The sequence below is a fragment of the Meleagris gallopavo genome, chromosome 4 (genome assembly GCF_905368555.1).
Source record: "Meleagris gallopavo chromosome 4, MGAL_WU_HG_1.1, whole genome shotgun sequence".
NCBI classification, from domain to species: domain Eukaryota; kingdom Metazoa; phylum Chordata; class Aves; order Galliformes; family Phasianidae; genus Meleagris; species Meleagris gallopavo.
The window spans coordinates 59,074,140-59,090,552 of record NC_139407.1 but is presented as its reverse complement, the minus strand read 5'-3'; the positions used below and the strand labels follow the sequence as shown (position 1 = coordinate 59,090,552).

Genomic DNA, 16,413 nt, shown 5'->3' with positions numbered 1-16,413 from the left:
GTTTGAGTTAGTGTATTAGAATCTGATTAGCAGTCTGACAAAGGGAGAAAGATTGAAGAGAGATTAGTGCACGCTGCAGTGTTTCTCTCCTCATTGCTTACAGTCACGGGTAACAAAGGGAGTGAAGTCGATGTTGAGCAGTGGATAGCAGGACAGTAAGGCCAGAGAGAGAGAAGGCACCACTATTTTTGTTGTCTAAAGCTTTTTTTGTGTATGCTGTGGGCTTGTCATTTTGTAGAGTGACTTAGCAAAGCAGTCGCAACAGAAGGGAAACTTTCAGTTTTCGGTGATTTTGTAATTTTCGGTATCAGCGGTCTGGGGGTTTTGTCACATATTAAAAGCAGACCTATTATCCAGGAAGAAATTAATCATTTAGTAGAAGAGAAATCAGCCAGGTGTGTACTGGTGCTGGGTGGTTCTGTGCACTGTGTGTGGAATGCTCCTCACTGCTCATGGCTGCCGCTTTCTGTCCTGTTCCTGTCCCGTGTCTGTGTCCTTCCTCCCTCCTGCCCACGGCTGTGCTCGCTGGCCTTCTCCTCGAGCTGCGGGTGGGTTGTGTGCTTGCTGGGTTCAAACGGCAGCCTGTCTGTATGTGATTTGGGTTGCCTTAGAAAATCCAGGAGCTGGAAGCCACGCTGTATAATGCCCTGCAGCAGGACCCAGGAAGGCGGGCGAGTGAATCGCTGACTGAAGCCCAGAGGGAGGATTTGCGGGCTGCTGTGGAGAAGGTGCGGCGGCAGATCCTGAGGCAGAGCCGTGAGTTTGACAGCCAGATCTTGCACGAGCGAATGGAGCTTCTTCAGCAGGCCCAGCAGGTAATCCCCGCTCTCTCTGCACCCTCCCGTTGGCGTTACTCTGTGGTGGCTGCCACTGCCCATACAGCAGCACCTCACTGCACCTTGTCAAGTAGGGCTTAGTCTATACCTTGCACTGCTCCCTCGTCAGGGAGATGGGCAGTGTGAGGACACTGTGGGCCTGGGCATGGTATGCACGCAGAATGAGCCACTGTCTCACTACAACATCCTGTTGCACAGTCTGCCTCTTGTGTGTAGAACTACAGTCATCCACAGGACTCCATGGGGGGATTATTGTGAGTTTAAGGCTTACGTTAGGAAAAGCCAGAATGGAAGGAAACTTGTATGCCTTAACACTATGAAAACTATTAGCAAGCCTTCATGCCTTAACATTGGTTCAGAAATGCCTTATCTCCTTCAGGACAAACACAACATAGATGCAGGGAAATTCCTGCCTTGTGGAAGCGTGGTAATTGTTTATTAAAGAATCCTTTGTATGATGACGGGTCTTTCTGTTCAGATATTCACGGAGAGAAGAGATCTGCATGGCTTAGGGAGTTAATTATTCCAAAAGGAATCATTCCTGTATGGTTCCTCATTATAGTAACATCTGGAAGATGCAGCCAGATGTTGTAGGACTTGGAGACTGCCCTCTGGTTGCTCTGGCTGCTTTCTATGCAAATCTGTAATCATGTATTCAAAACATACTATGCAAATGCATGCAGGACGTTATTGCTATTTCAAGTACTGCTTACTGGGTTAGGAATTACATTTCGGTTTGGCTCAAGCTCTGTTTCAGTTTGCTTTGTAGATTTAACACAGACTAGATCGGTATATAATATTAGTTCTAGCACTGTTGTATTCATCTTTTCTCATCCTACAGTGATGAGAAATGCTGTCAGTGTTTGAATTGAGCTCTGGCTTTCTAAAAGTCTCCTTTTTCTTACTCCCTCAGTATGTTCCCTTGGTTTGGGAGGTATAACACTGAGATCAGGAGGGTATGAGCAACTCTTAAATCTTTGTTAATGAGTGTCCAATCAGTGAAGGTGTACAGAAGGCTGGAGAAAGTAGACACAAACTAGTTGTAAAAGTGTCAGAAAGAAAGGGTAGAGTAAATCTATGAAAATCTATTGATCAATTAAGATGGAGTCAGAAGTTATTTGCTTAATGTTATTATCATGGCTGAAGTTATTGAGAATGGGTTTTAGTTGCCAGTTTCTTAGGCAGTCTGATCTTGTAGCCAGCATTTTGATTATTTTATTTTTTTTTCAGAACTACTAAATACTGTTTCTCACTGACATTTAGTAGGAGTGAATGGGATTTTGTGTTGCCACTGATTAGAGAGTACAGCATCAGTCTTTTTACCTCTTGCAGTAGCTCTGAAAGTTAAAATAAATAAATAAATCTCTTTTTGGCTCTAAGCAACCACAAATCTGTCTTTGCCCAGAGCCTTTGACAAAATAGCTTATACATCTGAGGAATACACATTTTTATTAATTGTATAAATCCCATTTATCTCTCATAGACACTTATTCAGTCAGGTGCTGCTGAGGCTCATGACATTTCAGATTTTCTTTAGAGTTTATCTGTTGCTGGATCTGACAGATGATAAAATTTTATGTTGATATTTGCAAGAGTGATCTTCAGAGGAGCAGATCACTCTTCCTGAACACTTGGTTCTAAGTTCTCTACATCTAAGTGATGTACAGTGTGAGATTTTTCCATCAGACTAGATACTATCTGGTCCTTTGTTCCTATCTGGCTTGTACTGTTTGAGGGACCATAATGGGCTAAGATCTTTCTGTGGTCCCACTGTACACCTGGGCAGAGCTCCTGTTTAAGCATGACATTGACAAATAGGTTGTACTAATAGGAGTAGATTTGTAGACCTAAACACTTCCTTCCAAGGACACTACAGCTATACTAATTGCATTTTAGATATTTAGGTTGGGTTGGGTTGGGTTGGGTTGGGTTGTTTGCTTGGTCCCATATATTGCTCACTGAAGATATGTTGGAACATATCTGGTTTATGTATTTATGGATTGCTCCACACATAAAGTTAAATATGATAGATTATAGAATGGTTTGGGTTGGAAGGGACCTCAAAGATCATCTAGTTTCACCTGCTGCTGAGGGTAGGCTTGCCTATCACTAAATCAGGCTGCCCAGGGCCCCACCTAAACCAGCCTTGAATACCTCCAGGGATGGAACATTCACAACCTCTCTGAGCAGCATATTCCAGCACTTTGCCACCTATTCAATGAAAATTTTCCCTTGGCATTTAGAGAAAATCTCTGTCCTTTGGTTTAAAACCATTGCCCCTTATCCTATATGGGATGAGACTTCACTTCTGCCTTAAAGAAAATGGTAATGTAAGCATAGCCTCATTAGCTGCGGATATTTATATATCTGTCTCCAGATCCACTTTATGTGTGTCATTGGAATTTTGTGCCCATCTCGACATACTAATGTTGTAACCCTGCAGGACGTGTTAAGCTAATTCTACTGCCTAATAAGAAGCTAAGCATTTTAGTCATCTATTTTTAACCCCCTGTTGTTGACAGGAAAAACAAAGTCAAAGATGGCAGTTAATTTCCCCAAGGTATGGAAAGCAAGCATATTGCATTTGAAATCCTTTACTCAGTTTCTTCTCAGTTGTTTTCTTCCTGAGGTTTATATTGGTATGGGACCAGTGGTCAATGCTGATAATCTAGTAGTAGCGCAAAAATATGTACAGCTTAAAAAAACAGCAGGGAATAAACAAAAAGCCGTAGTATGGAACAGTAGTATCACAGTGCTAATCCTCAAGGATTAAAAATGTCTGCCGTAGCTGGTGACAGAAGTTGAAATGCTACAAAAAAGAGAGCACTTTGGAGTTGTCAGAGTCTTCACATAAGGATGAAGCTGTTCTAAATGTGCTAAATATCCTTAGGTGCTACATTAAATGAGTGTCCTCTTTTCTTGATAAATTTATGGACACCAGAGGTTTTGTTGACACAGGGCCGTTAGCAAGCACCAACTACACTGTATTCTGGCAAAAATGTAGTCAAGACTTGTTCACATTTATGCACTTTACAGTGCTTTTGCTGTATGCACCATTCTTAATCTACTGAAATGGAGAATAAGGAGAATGACATGGCAGCATGATGGACCTGCTGGTTTTACAAAGAAAGGTAAATGTTTTTTCAGAATATACTGTCTGAAAAGGATGCAGACATGCATGAATAAAAGTTGTCCAAAGTGAGCCTGTGCTGCTTTATGTGTGCTCATTTGTGTAGGTATGAAGCCCTAGTTTTTAGTCACCGTGTTTAAATGTTTGAGTGCAATAAACATATTTTAGGATGTTAAGCCTTGTTTTGTATTGGTAGCTCTGTTCATCTTGTGCCTGTTTAGCCTCACATTATTATTATTAGTGTATAAATAGAATCATTCATGTGTATCCAATATGCATGAAGGAAACCAGGCTTCCGTGGAACCAAATCAGACAAACACTGATTAGATCTGGTTGCTAAGACATACAAAACTTTTATTAACTCCAAGAGCAACATGCAGATCTGGGGGATAGATCTGTGGCTGAAACATAATGACAGTATTCCTTTCAAGTCATAGAAGGTGCTTTGATTTCCATCATCCCCTCTATTTGTGGGAGGCAAGATATGTTAATTAAAAATCTGTCACAAGCAGCTTGTGCTATTTGCTCCTAGCCATAGGGTGCATGCTGTTCCACTGCTGTTCCTGTATTTGTTATATTGTATGCTATAGTCTTTTTATGAGCTTTTGTAAGCCAGTTTATTTCTAACAGGACTTCTTTTAAAATTAGCATGTATGCTTTAGCCTGTGCAGAGCCATGACTTTTGCGCATTTGGGAAATTACGAGGGTTATTTCTAGCTGGTTCTGTGAGGGAGGGGATTTTACATAAATAACATGCTTCACAGTAAGCATTTTCTGGAAAGGAGAAAAATGTGGTGGTGTAGTTATAAAAAACCTCTCCTAGAAAAGATTACTTCAAGTAGAGCAGTACAGTATATTTCTGAAGTAGTGATATCAACTTCTTAATTAAGCAAGCTCAGATTTGCTGCTTGATATACTAGTGATGTTCGGGTAGAACTTGGATAAATTCAGCAGTTATTCTACTTCACTGTGTAATCTGTTATGGTTGATAAACCATTTATTTTTCACCTGGGGAGAGTTGTTAAGGCTTAATGTTTAAGAAGGCTCTGGAGAGCCAGAGAGATGGATGCTTATTTTATCAAATTAGAGAGGATGCTATGCTTGGTATACCTTGATGATAGGCATGAGAAGGTGTTATCTTTAGTTTGTCCTCTCTGGCATGTTGCCCTGTGCCAGTCTGTGACTTGGTCAAAATCCCACAATTTTGTCACAGTAAGTAAGGTAAAAGTATTACTAAGATTACTTACACATCAGTGGTTGGGGTAATTCTTAACTAATTTACTTCTTGATAAATATCATCTATTTTAATGCTTTAATTTTAAAGCCGAACTGTTATGGTTCTAGCAAAGTTCATCCCCGTTTATTTGCATGCAGCTGTATGTAAAGATGAATCCATAGAGCAATCAAGGATTTTTTTGCAGTTATGAATGTTTGCAGTTGGGAAATATTCACTGTTCAGTCTACGATAGATTATTGGTGATGGTGCATTTTTGGTATTCACAAATGCTTTTGGAGCTAACTGTAATCTATAGTCATCAAGCATATCATGACTGGGTTAATCACAGTTGACCTGTGGTATTGATTTACTACGCAGAAGTGAATATTGAGTCTTTCAAACCATCATTGCTGCTGTAAAAACAGCAGCACAATAAAATTGTGTTAATTCCCACAGATGAGAGTTAATTTTAGTCATTTCTACATGTTTATCCTACAGTGCTTCGTTATATATGTTTTCTGTCTGTTTAGGCTTCAGATCAAACCATGCTGATTTGCTAATTGCTTTAGTGATGTCACTTGTCTGTGTGAGTGATGACAGCTGTATTGGCGCAATACCTACAAATTGTAAATGAAAAATCTGCTGCTTTTGCCTTTAGTGAGGTTTGATTCCGGTTGTACTCAAGAGCAACTGCATGCCTGAGAGTAAGAACAGAATCTAGAAAACTCTCACCTGAAATTTGAATGCTGAAATCCTGAATGCCCTATGTTTCTTAGCAAGGACAGTGGAGGCTAAGAAAGAAATTCTAAAAACAGAAAGAGTACTGGAGCATATAGAAAATAGAAGGTGTAAAGAGTGTAGGCTAAATGTACTTTCATATGCACAATTCATGTATGTATCGTGATAATTACTTACATTGAAGTTTTCTATTTAAATACAAGAATATAGATAACAAGAATTTAGTGCTAACTAAAAAATAATATTTTAATAATAATGACATGTCTGGACAGTCAGGGAGTCAAGATATTGAATGTTTGGTCTTCTGAGCTCCCATAGACTTAAAATAACCACTTGGTATATACTTAAAGCTTAAATAAATCAAGTTTACTAGTAAATATTAAGCCATATCTTCATGTTTAGTATCAGCTTATAAAAAACATTTATTTTAAGGGAAATGCATTTATAAAATTCACTGGTTTACTACTAATTGAGTGCATGTTAACTTCCATACTGAAGGATGCATCAGTGGATCTGCTAAAAGATTCATTCTCTTCAGGAAGGCAAATAAAGCAATTGCAATTGTGTAACAAAGCTTAATAAGAACAATTCTCCTACTTGAATAATAATCAATTGGATTATCATGGTTGAGACTTCAGAACACAGAAAGGAATGAGTTATTACCTACTCTGTAAAGAAGTATCTTGACGATAATTTTGAGAAGTATAGAGTATCAAAGATGATGTAATATATTCAACTGGCCCAAAGTTTTTGTTCATGAAGTAAAACAAGATGGCAACACAAATAGCTTAATTTAATGATATTAAAATGTGCTTGCTTTTTTTCCTTACGTTAAGTATGCAAAATCACAATCTAGGAATATGAAACTAAAGGGAATATTTGGATTCCTAAGCCTCAGTTTCTTACAGTAGCGGATACAACAGCTTGAGAAGATGCGTGTGATAATTGTCCCATATGTATTTTATTGTATATACATTATAATCCTTAAAACAACTGCTAAAGTACGTTTGATTTAAATATATATTATGTTCTTATTTTTTCATTAAGGAATTTTATCCATCATCTAAGTGATTTGAATAACAGCTAAAAGCATATCAATTTATATGCATCTTTGTTTAAATTTGTACATGTACCGTAGTTATGCTGTTCACATTAGTAAGTACCTTACATACCTGCATATTGATATCCTTGAGATGCTGCTTAAAAGAGTGATATAATGAAACAACATTGATTCTTTTCTTTGTTCTTGATCATATGCTAGATTCAAAAATTCAGCATCTGATATAGTCCATCCATGGTGCACATCCTGTAAATGTACATCGGTGTGAACCTTTCAAACATTTCAGAGCCATGGACATAAGCAGCTTAGCAAATCCTCCTTTGTCTGCTTTGTGCTAAAATTATCAAATTGTTTTCTTTGATTTGCTGATGGACGTAAATCCAATAAGAGTGGGTCACAGGAACTATTAAGGTGATTTCTATACCCGCTGATTAGAATTACACTGTTGTGTTCTCGCAATGATAGCAGCATGACAAAAAGTATATTTTGCAGGCAGATAAATTCTGATGTAGCTGCCAGTAAAACAAAGTTTGTTCCTATTGGCCTTTTACTTACTCTCTTTTCTAGAAAACAATACTGTTGGGTCTGCAGCTGGATGAACTTGCATGAAGTCTCATTGTTTCAGCAGCTGAAATTTGCCGTGGAATTTCTTTCCTGGTAGCATTTTCCCCAGCTGGCCATCCAAGGTCTTGAAGCCATCCAAGGTGTTGGTTCAGGACTGAGAATGGTTGGCTTGTGCTACAAGTGAATTGGAGAGGACAAAAGACATAAACAAAGATGTTCCATTTCATTTACAGCACATCCAATGTGCATAGCTATCCAATAATCAGGAAGCATCAGAATTCTCAAAATCTGTGTTTCCTACTAAAATGATTAGGTAAAAAGCCTGAATGTGTTAAATGAATTGCATAATTGCACAGAGGGATGGGCCATTTCTCATCAGAATTTGAAGTATCATAAAAGAAAAACTAAGAAATTTAAGAAATCAACACATTTTTGTTAGATGGTAGGGAAAATTTGCACGTCGGTTTTTCTGAGTAGCAAGGCACTTCTTTACACTTCAGATCTTTCTTTGTAATGCAGAATTTTCTGAGATGTCAAAGTCTCAGAATGATGACAAATCATCAGTGGGCTGATTTATTACCTCCAGAATAAAAACGAAGGCTCTATGATTGAAATCCAGGGCTCACTGAGCTCACTGGGAGGATTACCATTTATTAAGTGCTCCTTTAGAACGGGTAGTGTATTCATGGAAAAGATACTTAATGTAGATGAATTGCTAATACCAACTGTGCATACATACTTCATGCGTACTATGTGGGAATGTAATCAACTTTTTTTTTAATTGAGCAGTTTTTTCATACTTGTTAAAGCATTCAATGATATGAAGTATCTGAAGTGCAATAATATCATTTGCACTGCTAGCTTTGTTATCTGTTCTTCTTTACTCCATAAGGCAGGTTTTTAGACCTGTGCTAATAGAATTTATCTGTTACTGAAAGTTGAGTAATGTTTCCAGGTGAATATCCATCTTACTGTTTTCATCTCACATAAACCTTGATTCCTTAGGTGGTCCAGAGGTGCTTATATCCTTGAGGTTGCTGTACAGCCAGGGAAACCAGAGCATACTGAAAATTAAAGAAATTTCCCTTTTGAAATCAACACCTAACATGTTTAACTGGTTCTCCATTGGCAATGCATCAACGTCCTTCCATTGAACCTCACCTCTGATTTGAATGGTCTGCAAGGAACCAGCTGCCTTTATTTCAGTGGTGTGCTCTTTTCATATCTGTGCTGGCTACTCATTATTACAAAGTGTTTTCTCAGAAGTACTGAGGCATGGCATTGTGGAACTGTCTATGCTTTGTGGAAGGCAGCGAGATATAGCAATGTTATGCACTTCCATCTTGGTGCCTCAGCCCTCTATTACCTTAGAAGTAAGAGCTGTGTGTGAATTTCCCTGCCATTACTGGAAGATACACAAAGGCACTTGCCATCCAAATTAACCAAAGTGAAATAACTACTTAAGTAAATAACTGCACTTCAAGAAGTGCATCCTTTTTCCCAGAAAGATGGACTTTCCACCATGAGGTGAAAAAAAATGATGGTTATGTGCATTTAAAAGAAATACGCATGTTAAGAATCTTGTGCTTTCAAAAAATACTCAATTTGCTTCTTTTAAGCAGTTTGACAGCCCTGAGTGTTTGATACTTGAGCAGAATGTCTGTCATATGCTTATAACTTAATTATTGTCTTCAAAGTATATTTATGCTTTAGGTGCCTTAACTTTCTGGATGTTCTCTTAGCTTACTGTTAGTCTATCAGGGTGAGTGCCGTGAGGCTGAGTGCCACCTTCCTTTGCCAAAGGGTGTATAACTACAACCAAAAAATAATTTACAATGGATCTTAAATGTCTGTTCAAATTGCAGTTAAGTAATAAGGCACATATTGCACATCTTCAGCACGCTTTTTCTGTGTCTGCCTGGAAATGCAAATGGATTTCCAGGAGGAGCCTGGATGCTGACTGAGCAGCTTTACAATTGCAGCATAGCCTGGCTGGTAGAGCCATCTGCTGTTACTTTGGGATGGCAGCAGGCTGGCAGCCCCTTTTGGCTGCTTGCGGGACCTTGAAGAGCAGTGGCAACAAACTTCACTGCTGATGGAACTATGATTTATCAAGTAGTTTTTTTCTGTACTAAAATGGATGCTTGGGAGACATACGTGCAGGTGAAGTGGTAACAGACTGTTCACAAATCTGCCCATCCATCATCCTGAAGTTGTGTGAGTGTTTTCTTTGCTATTGCAAGTTGAATGGCAGATTTGTATTCAGTATTTTGGCAGATTGGTTGTGAATGCAGGTGTGGAGCAAATATTAAGGATCCATACCCTAACACAGCACTCTTCTTTTTCATGGTCATGTTCTCATTGTGCTGTTTCTTTTCAGCTTTCTGTATGCCAAAGCAAGTCCTTTGTATGGCCTTGTGATTTGACAACAAAATGTTATTCTCAGGAACCCTGCTAGTCCCAGAAAGCACTCATGGGGCTAATGAGCAGCTATTGACTGTAGTAACATAGGAGCTGCTGGAACCCAGCTTGAACACTACTTTGTTTTGTCCCTCATGCCTACTCTGATTGAGGCCAATACCAAGGCTTTTTGTGGAAACATAATTACTGTCATGCTTTCAAATTGTCCACTCTTGTCTTCCACTCCATTCTAAAAAAAATGAAAATAAGAAAAAAAGAACAATTTGTAGGTATCTTCTTAACCAAGACGTCTTAGTGTTTTAATAGCACTGTACCATAGATTTTATTGGTTCTTCACACAGTCTGTTCTGTAGAAATTACACTGGTTTTAAACTGCCTTGCTCAAGCACAAAGGCAAGCGTATCATTGTATTGAAATATTTATACCTCTATATGACACAGTAGGAAATCTTGATTTATCATCAACTTAAATCTATAGCATGATAGTAGATGGAAAATCCTGATAACAATAAAATATTTCTGCATGATTTGTTGTTACAACTGTGCTTTGCAAACATAAACAAATCAGAGTTCATTGAAAGCAACTAATCAAGTGCTGTGAGGATCTGAGAGTGAGTCCACAGATTCTTGATTGCTAACACTTGCAAATAAAAGGAAGAGTTGATAAAGATGTAAGCATTTGTACTGAATATCAAGCAGTTCTGACTTCGATCTTAATTAGGATGTGTAAGTTTTTCTGTATTTTCTTTCTCAGTGGTTTAATATAACTCTTGACTGAAGAACACATGTTGGTGTTTCTAGAAGATACTCTTATTTAAGCTATTTTTATTTTATGTACCTTATGTGTATTTTTAAAATCACATTCTGCAAATTATTATCTCAGTATGGTCGAGATAATGCTATAAATGCAGATATGCACAAAGGGGAAATATGTTTATCTCGATATGTTAACTACTCTACATGAATTTAAATCTCTGTGTTGATTTTGTTGTGTTTTTTTTTTCCTGTTGCAAAATTATTTCCGTATTTTTAAAGGCATCTTTTGAATTAAATGGAAATAGGTAATGAATTGAACCAGATTTTTCAGGATATGTAAATAGCTGAGCTGGGCTGACCCTGTGCAATCATGGGATGTTGACTGCAATAGTTACACCCACTTCATCCCCCTGGATAATCCTCCTGCCACACTCCAGGGCAACACAAGCAAGCACGTGCAAATAAACAGCACCAAGCTTTTATACAGTGGTGGAAAATTCCAGCCCACTGTTGCTTTTTAGAAAAAATTATGTCCTGTAAGTTTGAACTCTAGTTCCTGTAGCAAAGGTACAATATATTACTCTATTAAATTTTAAGTCTTCTGTTTTCATTGCCATTGCCTTTTCCATTTACATAAAGAGAACAATGGCTATTTAAACACTTGTATCCTAACTTCAGCGTGTTGTTTTTAGACGGCAAACTTGGAACAGGTCTCTTAATAGACATATATGTGTGTATGTTTGTGTATATGTATACATACAGAAACATCTGCCCCACAGGCAATATTCACCCCATTTATGTCTGCCCTACTGACACACATCTTGTCATTTCGAAGATTTTCTGTAAACAGATTTTCACACATACGAAATGCAGCCCTGTATGTATTCCTTTTTAATTTCTAGGTTGCCTTGGTATTTAAACTGATTCTTAGGAATGCATGATTTTTTTTAACCTTAAAACTCTAATGTCTTTTCACCCACCTCTAATGTAGTTGCACCAAGCTTAACAGTTATGATGGGTTATAGGTGAGAACTGCAAAAAAGAAAACTCAGCCTTCATTTTTAGAACTATTCCGAATAACTGGAGAGAGTAACTGAATAGCTGTAATCTTCTGAAAAGATTAAAAATTCATGAGGGAATAATAACATCTCAATTTTTACTTAATTAACAGAATTCCCTAATCTGAAAAATGCTGTCTAATTAAAATGTTCTTATATAAAAGAAAACTTGCTCTAAATCCAGAGGTGAGAAAGCCACCTGATGTCTGGTGTTCTTTTAGTGTTCTTACTTTTTTGGAAGGATAGTTCTCCACACACATTGAAAAAACATCTTGCACAATGAATGCTGAAGGTGAAAACGGCGTTTAAAGTTATTGCTTCTTTCCACTCAACTCCCTGCAGTCTGATTTTATCACAGAGCATGGCATCACCCCCAGAGAGTTGAATTCTGTCACTCAGGTCTGGGATGCAGTTGTAAATAGGAATCAGCAGAACTTAAATTAGTGGGAGAGAAATAAGAGTGTAAGCTAATAGAGCAGAGAACTCAGAGATGATTACATCTACCTGGTTCATATCCTGTGGCTTCTCACAGGCTTGTAATATTCCTGCTACATACAGTATATGGAAGCGATTGCTTGAGAGATAGAAATGCTGTGAGCCAAGAACAGATGAAGTATAAATCAATTCAAAGGCAATAGAGGAAAAGTGAAATTAATACAGCTGTGCTCCAGGTATTTGTTACTGTCAGCAAGGCTTCATGCACTTATGTCATGTGAGGGCAATCTGGTTTGTGCATTTCTATTATCTGGGGACATCTCTGAGTGATGTGGCATGATATGGTGGGGGTTTTTGATTAACTTACTCCAACTGCACAGTGTTCAAGACAATCATTGAAATAAAGTCTTTTCTTTAAAAAAGCAGTAATAATATCAAGATTATTGTTTGCAACATGCCTGCAGTATTTTTATGGCAACAGCCCTGGGCATGCTGAGCTGTGGGTTCGATGTACCTCATCTTTTGGGATATCTCCAGGTTAGATTCAAAAGGTTAAGGCCTAGATGTTGTGGTTCCTAACGCAATACTGAATAGTAATGGGATCAGTTGCTGCTGCTGGGAATGTTGTGAGCTGCTGTGAGTGTGGAGCATTTCCCACCACTGGAAGTCCTTGAGTTGAAAGCAGATGAATGACTCAAACCTTCAGTTGATCTCACTGATGTATAAGTATTGACTAGTTCCTTTTCTGAAAGATATACTGTTCAAATGGATAAAATAATAAAATAATAACAAAATAATTTGGGAGTGGTGCAGCAGCTTCTACATTCAATTTATTAGCGTGTGCACAGAAATTAGACTGGAAGATAATTTTCCTTTCAAAGTTCAGGAACTGCTAATAACCTTAATTTTTGTAGGCCAGGGAGAGGTCAGGCAGTTAATTCCAAAGAGCTGATAATTTAAAAAGTTGCTCCTTCATTCCCAGAAGCTGTTAGTAGGAGATCCCAGATTTCTACCTGTAAAAAGAGTTTATGAACTTTATGAAGTCTACTATATACTAAACATACCGAATATACTAAACATACTAATAAAATGCATCCTCTTAATCTAGAAGCCCAGTAAATTTATTACCAAAAAAAAAAAAAAAAAAGAAAAGAAAAGAAAAGAAGAAAAAGAGGGAACTTACAGAAAGGAAAGGGGTGCAGAAATAAGGTCAGATGTGTGGACCCAACAACCATCATATTTTTGGGGATGCTTTGAACAAAGAAGGTTCTTGAAGTTAGGGAGAGCTCTAGTAGAGACATTCCCTCTAATGCTCTTAGGGTCTTAATAATTAAGGGTTTAAATGTCAGAATGGCATCTTGGTGGTGAATCAAAAGTCTAAGCATGCTTAGTTTTTCTGGTATAGCAGAAATATCTCAGAAGCCTAGTCATGTTTTACAGGAAAGGAAAGTAGAGTGTTAAAACGTAACAGTGTCATAAGCTGACTGTGTAGGTAAGTAAGGAAAACCTGGCAGTTGCAGAGAAAATAGTCTTGTTGTACCTCTTGGAATTTTGGTGCTAAGTGGCCTTATCTCTGTATGTATCTTAAAAGTATGATTTATGAGTGGTGAGTTTAGACAACCTGGTAGTAAACAAGATGATATGAAGACACAGCTTGTTTAAAATGCCAAGGTTTTATGGAAATGTGGAGCAATCCTGCCATCTGCACGTCTAGTATAACTGAACAGGAAGTGCTACATTAATAAGGGTATTTATTCTTGTGTTTTAGCTATTTAACATATTTTTGATTCATATGTTTTCCAAAGTAGATACTATAATATCTATTTAACTTTTTTGTTCCAGAGGATTCGAGAACTAGAAGATAAAATAGAACTTCAAAAAAGGCAACTCAAAGAAATTGAGGAAAAGGTAAATAAACACCTGGTCAATAAAAATTATTTTCCTTCTCATACTGATTTTTCCCAGTTACACTGATGGTAATAGGATTTAACCTACTCTTGAGAGATCTATTTTAATACAAGAAAGATCAAATTTTAGTTCAAGTCCTTACTGCAATAAACGAAGCTCTGTCCCTCATAAACTCATCATCATCTGCTGTTTGGGTTTTTCTGTCAAGTAGGGAAGTCATTAGGCTAAAATGGGGAGGATATTTTTTCTGTAATTTAGGTCAAATAACAGCATTATTTGATTTGTTTATTTGACAGAAGCAGCTGTGTTCGTCCTGTTCCATGGGTAATGCTTAGCAAATCTCACAACTGTGAAAAAATAAATAAAGTCTCTTAATGTTGCTACTACCAAAATGTAAACCACTACAGTTTGTAGCATAGATACTAGGTGAGACAATTTGTGGTAAACTGGAAAATAGCAGTTAGCATAATCTGCACTGGCTCTTATGTGCAGTGTTTGGGGAAGAGTACTGGAAAAGAAATACTATAATCACAGGCTGAACAGAAAGCTGGGAATGAGTTAAAATTGTTTTCTCTCTTAATGTTACATTGACAGGAGACCTCTCAAGGCTTCATCATTTTCTGATACCCTTCTACTCCTAAATGAGTGCAGGGTTTCCTTCTATATATTACATTTACACTTTTTTTCTTGAGATGAAGTCTCATTCAGAATTTGAATGCCTGAAAGAAATTTGTATTGCCAGAAAATCAATGAATGATACACTTGTACCTCATTGCTCTTTTTAAGGTTTAATGTATAAGTGAATGGAGAATGACGTTTACGTGACACTGACACTGAGCACGATGACTTCCTGTGGAGGGAAACACTTTCTTTTGAAGGAATGGCAGTTTTAGTAATGGAGCCCACTTACTGGTTGGAGCTATGGGCAGCACGTTGCTTATAGTTACTTCATCATTAGTATGGATTTTTATTTTCCCTCAGGAATTTATTCAATTTTTAAGTATTATGTAAAATGCTTTCAAATGAGAAGATAAGAGTGACAGTATTTTTACCCTGTAGATTCTTCAGCAAACTGTTCTGTTTCCAGAGCTATCAGAGCAATAGTGTAAAATCTCAGTTTCATTCTACCTGCCAGTACATGAGGAGCAAGTGCTGTTTAAACATATTGAGCTTTTCTCGTAACTGAGTCTCTGGCCTTTAAGTTGCATATAGTTTTTACCCATGTCTGGGTAAATTTTCTTACAGGAAATCTTTCAGGCATGTAATTAGGAGTACGTAGTTGACTAAGTCACAGAGCTAAGCCTGATTTTTCTGAATTTTACATAAACTACAAATGTTACTGTTTGCAAAAGCTATCCTCAAATAATGAATTTTGCACCCTCTTGCCTCTTCCAGAGTCAGATTGGTATACTGATCTTTCAGATCCAATCAATCAGTATTAATATAAATTAATTGCTGTTAAATTATGTCACTGGATTTCATATTACATATCTTACATCTTCTTTCTTTTCTTTTTTCCTCATTTTCTTTTGATCTTATTTTATAGTTTTTGTTCCTTTTTTTGTTTTTTTCACTAGCATTCATTTTGTGGCCTTGATGACACAACTGAGCCAAGACATGTGGTTGGTATTCTTTATATTATTTTGTACTCCTGGATTTTGCTAAGTTTTTAGAATCATCTTTGTAAGGCTTTGAAACCCTGGAAAAGTGTTTACTGGTTTTGCTTGCACATACTGGAAGAGTCCCTTCTAAGATCCAAATTGATGCCTTCTATTACCTTCCTAGACGTCTGCAGAAATCGTTTGTTTTTCAACAAGGATTGGTTTTGTCTTCTAAGACATTGAGTGTCTGAACTGCAGTGGGTACTTGTCAATTCTGTAGAGCAGGTACATTTTAGTCTTGAAGTTCAACAATTACTGTAAGATCCTGTCTCCTGTCCTGTGTTTGGTTTTCAGTTTTATTTTCTAAAAGTCCTGTAACCATGCAAAAAAGATTCATTTTACTTTCTTAAAATCCTTGAAGCCACAAAGTAAATTAAAAAGAAATAACTTGATTTTCTATTATGAGATGATGTGAAGAAGTGTGACTGACCTTCTTTGTGCACATGAACGCAGTAAGGATGAGACTAAAAAATCTGTCTTTCTTTAGACATAACTGTAATTCTCACTGCCCCATTCACAGTGCAGAGGACAGAGAGAATTTCTTTAGCTGTAGCAGCACTATAGCTACAGTGGCTTACCTTTCACATAGAACAAGAAAGAGAGATTAGAATAAAATCAGTCCTACTCCTCT

At 37.4% G+C, this 16,413-nt stretch overlaps 1 protein-coding gene across 6 annotated transcripts in view; it reads left to right on the top strand.

Moving 5' to 3' along the window:
- Positions 1-16,413, top strand: part of JAKMIP1 (janus kinase and microtubule interacting protein 1) — a 126,459-nt gene that overhangs the window by 109,335 nt on the left and 711 nt on the right. For 5 of the 6 annotated variants that reach the window (XM_085223496.1, XM_085223501.1, XM_085223499.1 and 2 more), the window contains 3 exons: positions 612-815; positions 14,056-14,121; positions 15,699-15,743. In XM_085223496.1, the coding sequence (XP_085079622.1) occupies positions 612-815; positions 14,056-14,121; positions 15,699-15,743 (315 nt within the window). The remainder of the gene's footprint in view (positions 1-611; positions 816-14,055; positions 14,122-15,698; positions 15,744-16,413) is intronic. The other variant, XM_085223500.1, reaches the window with a different exon arrangement.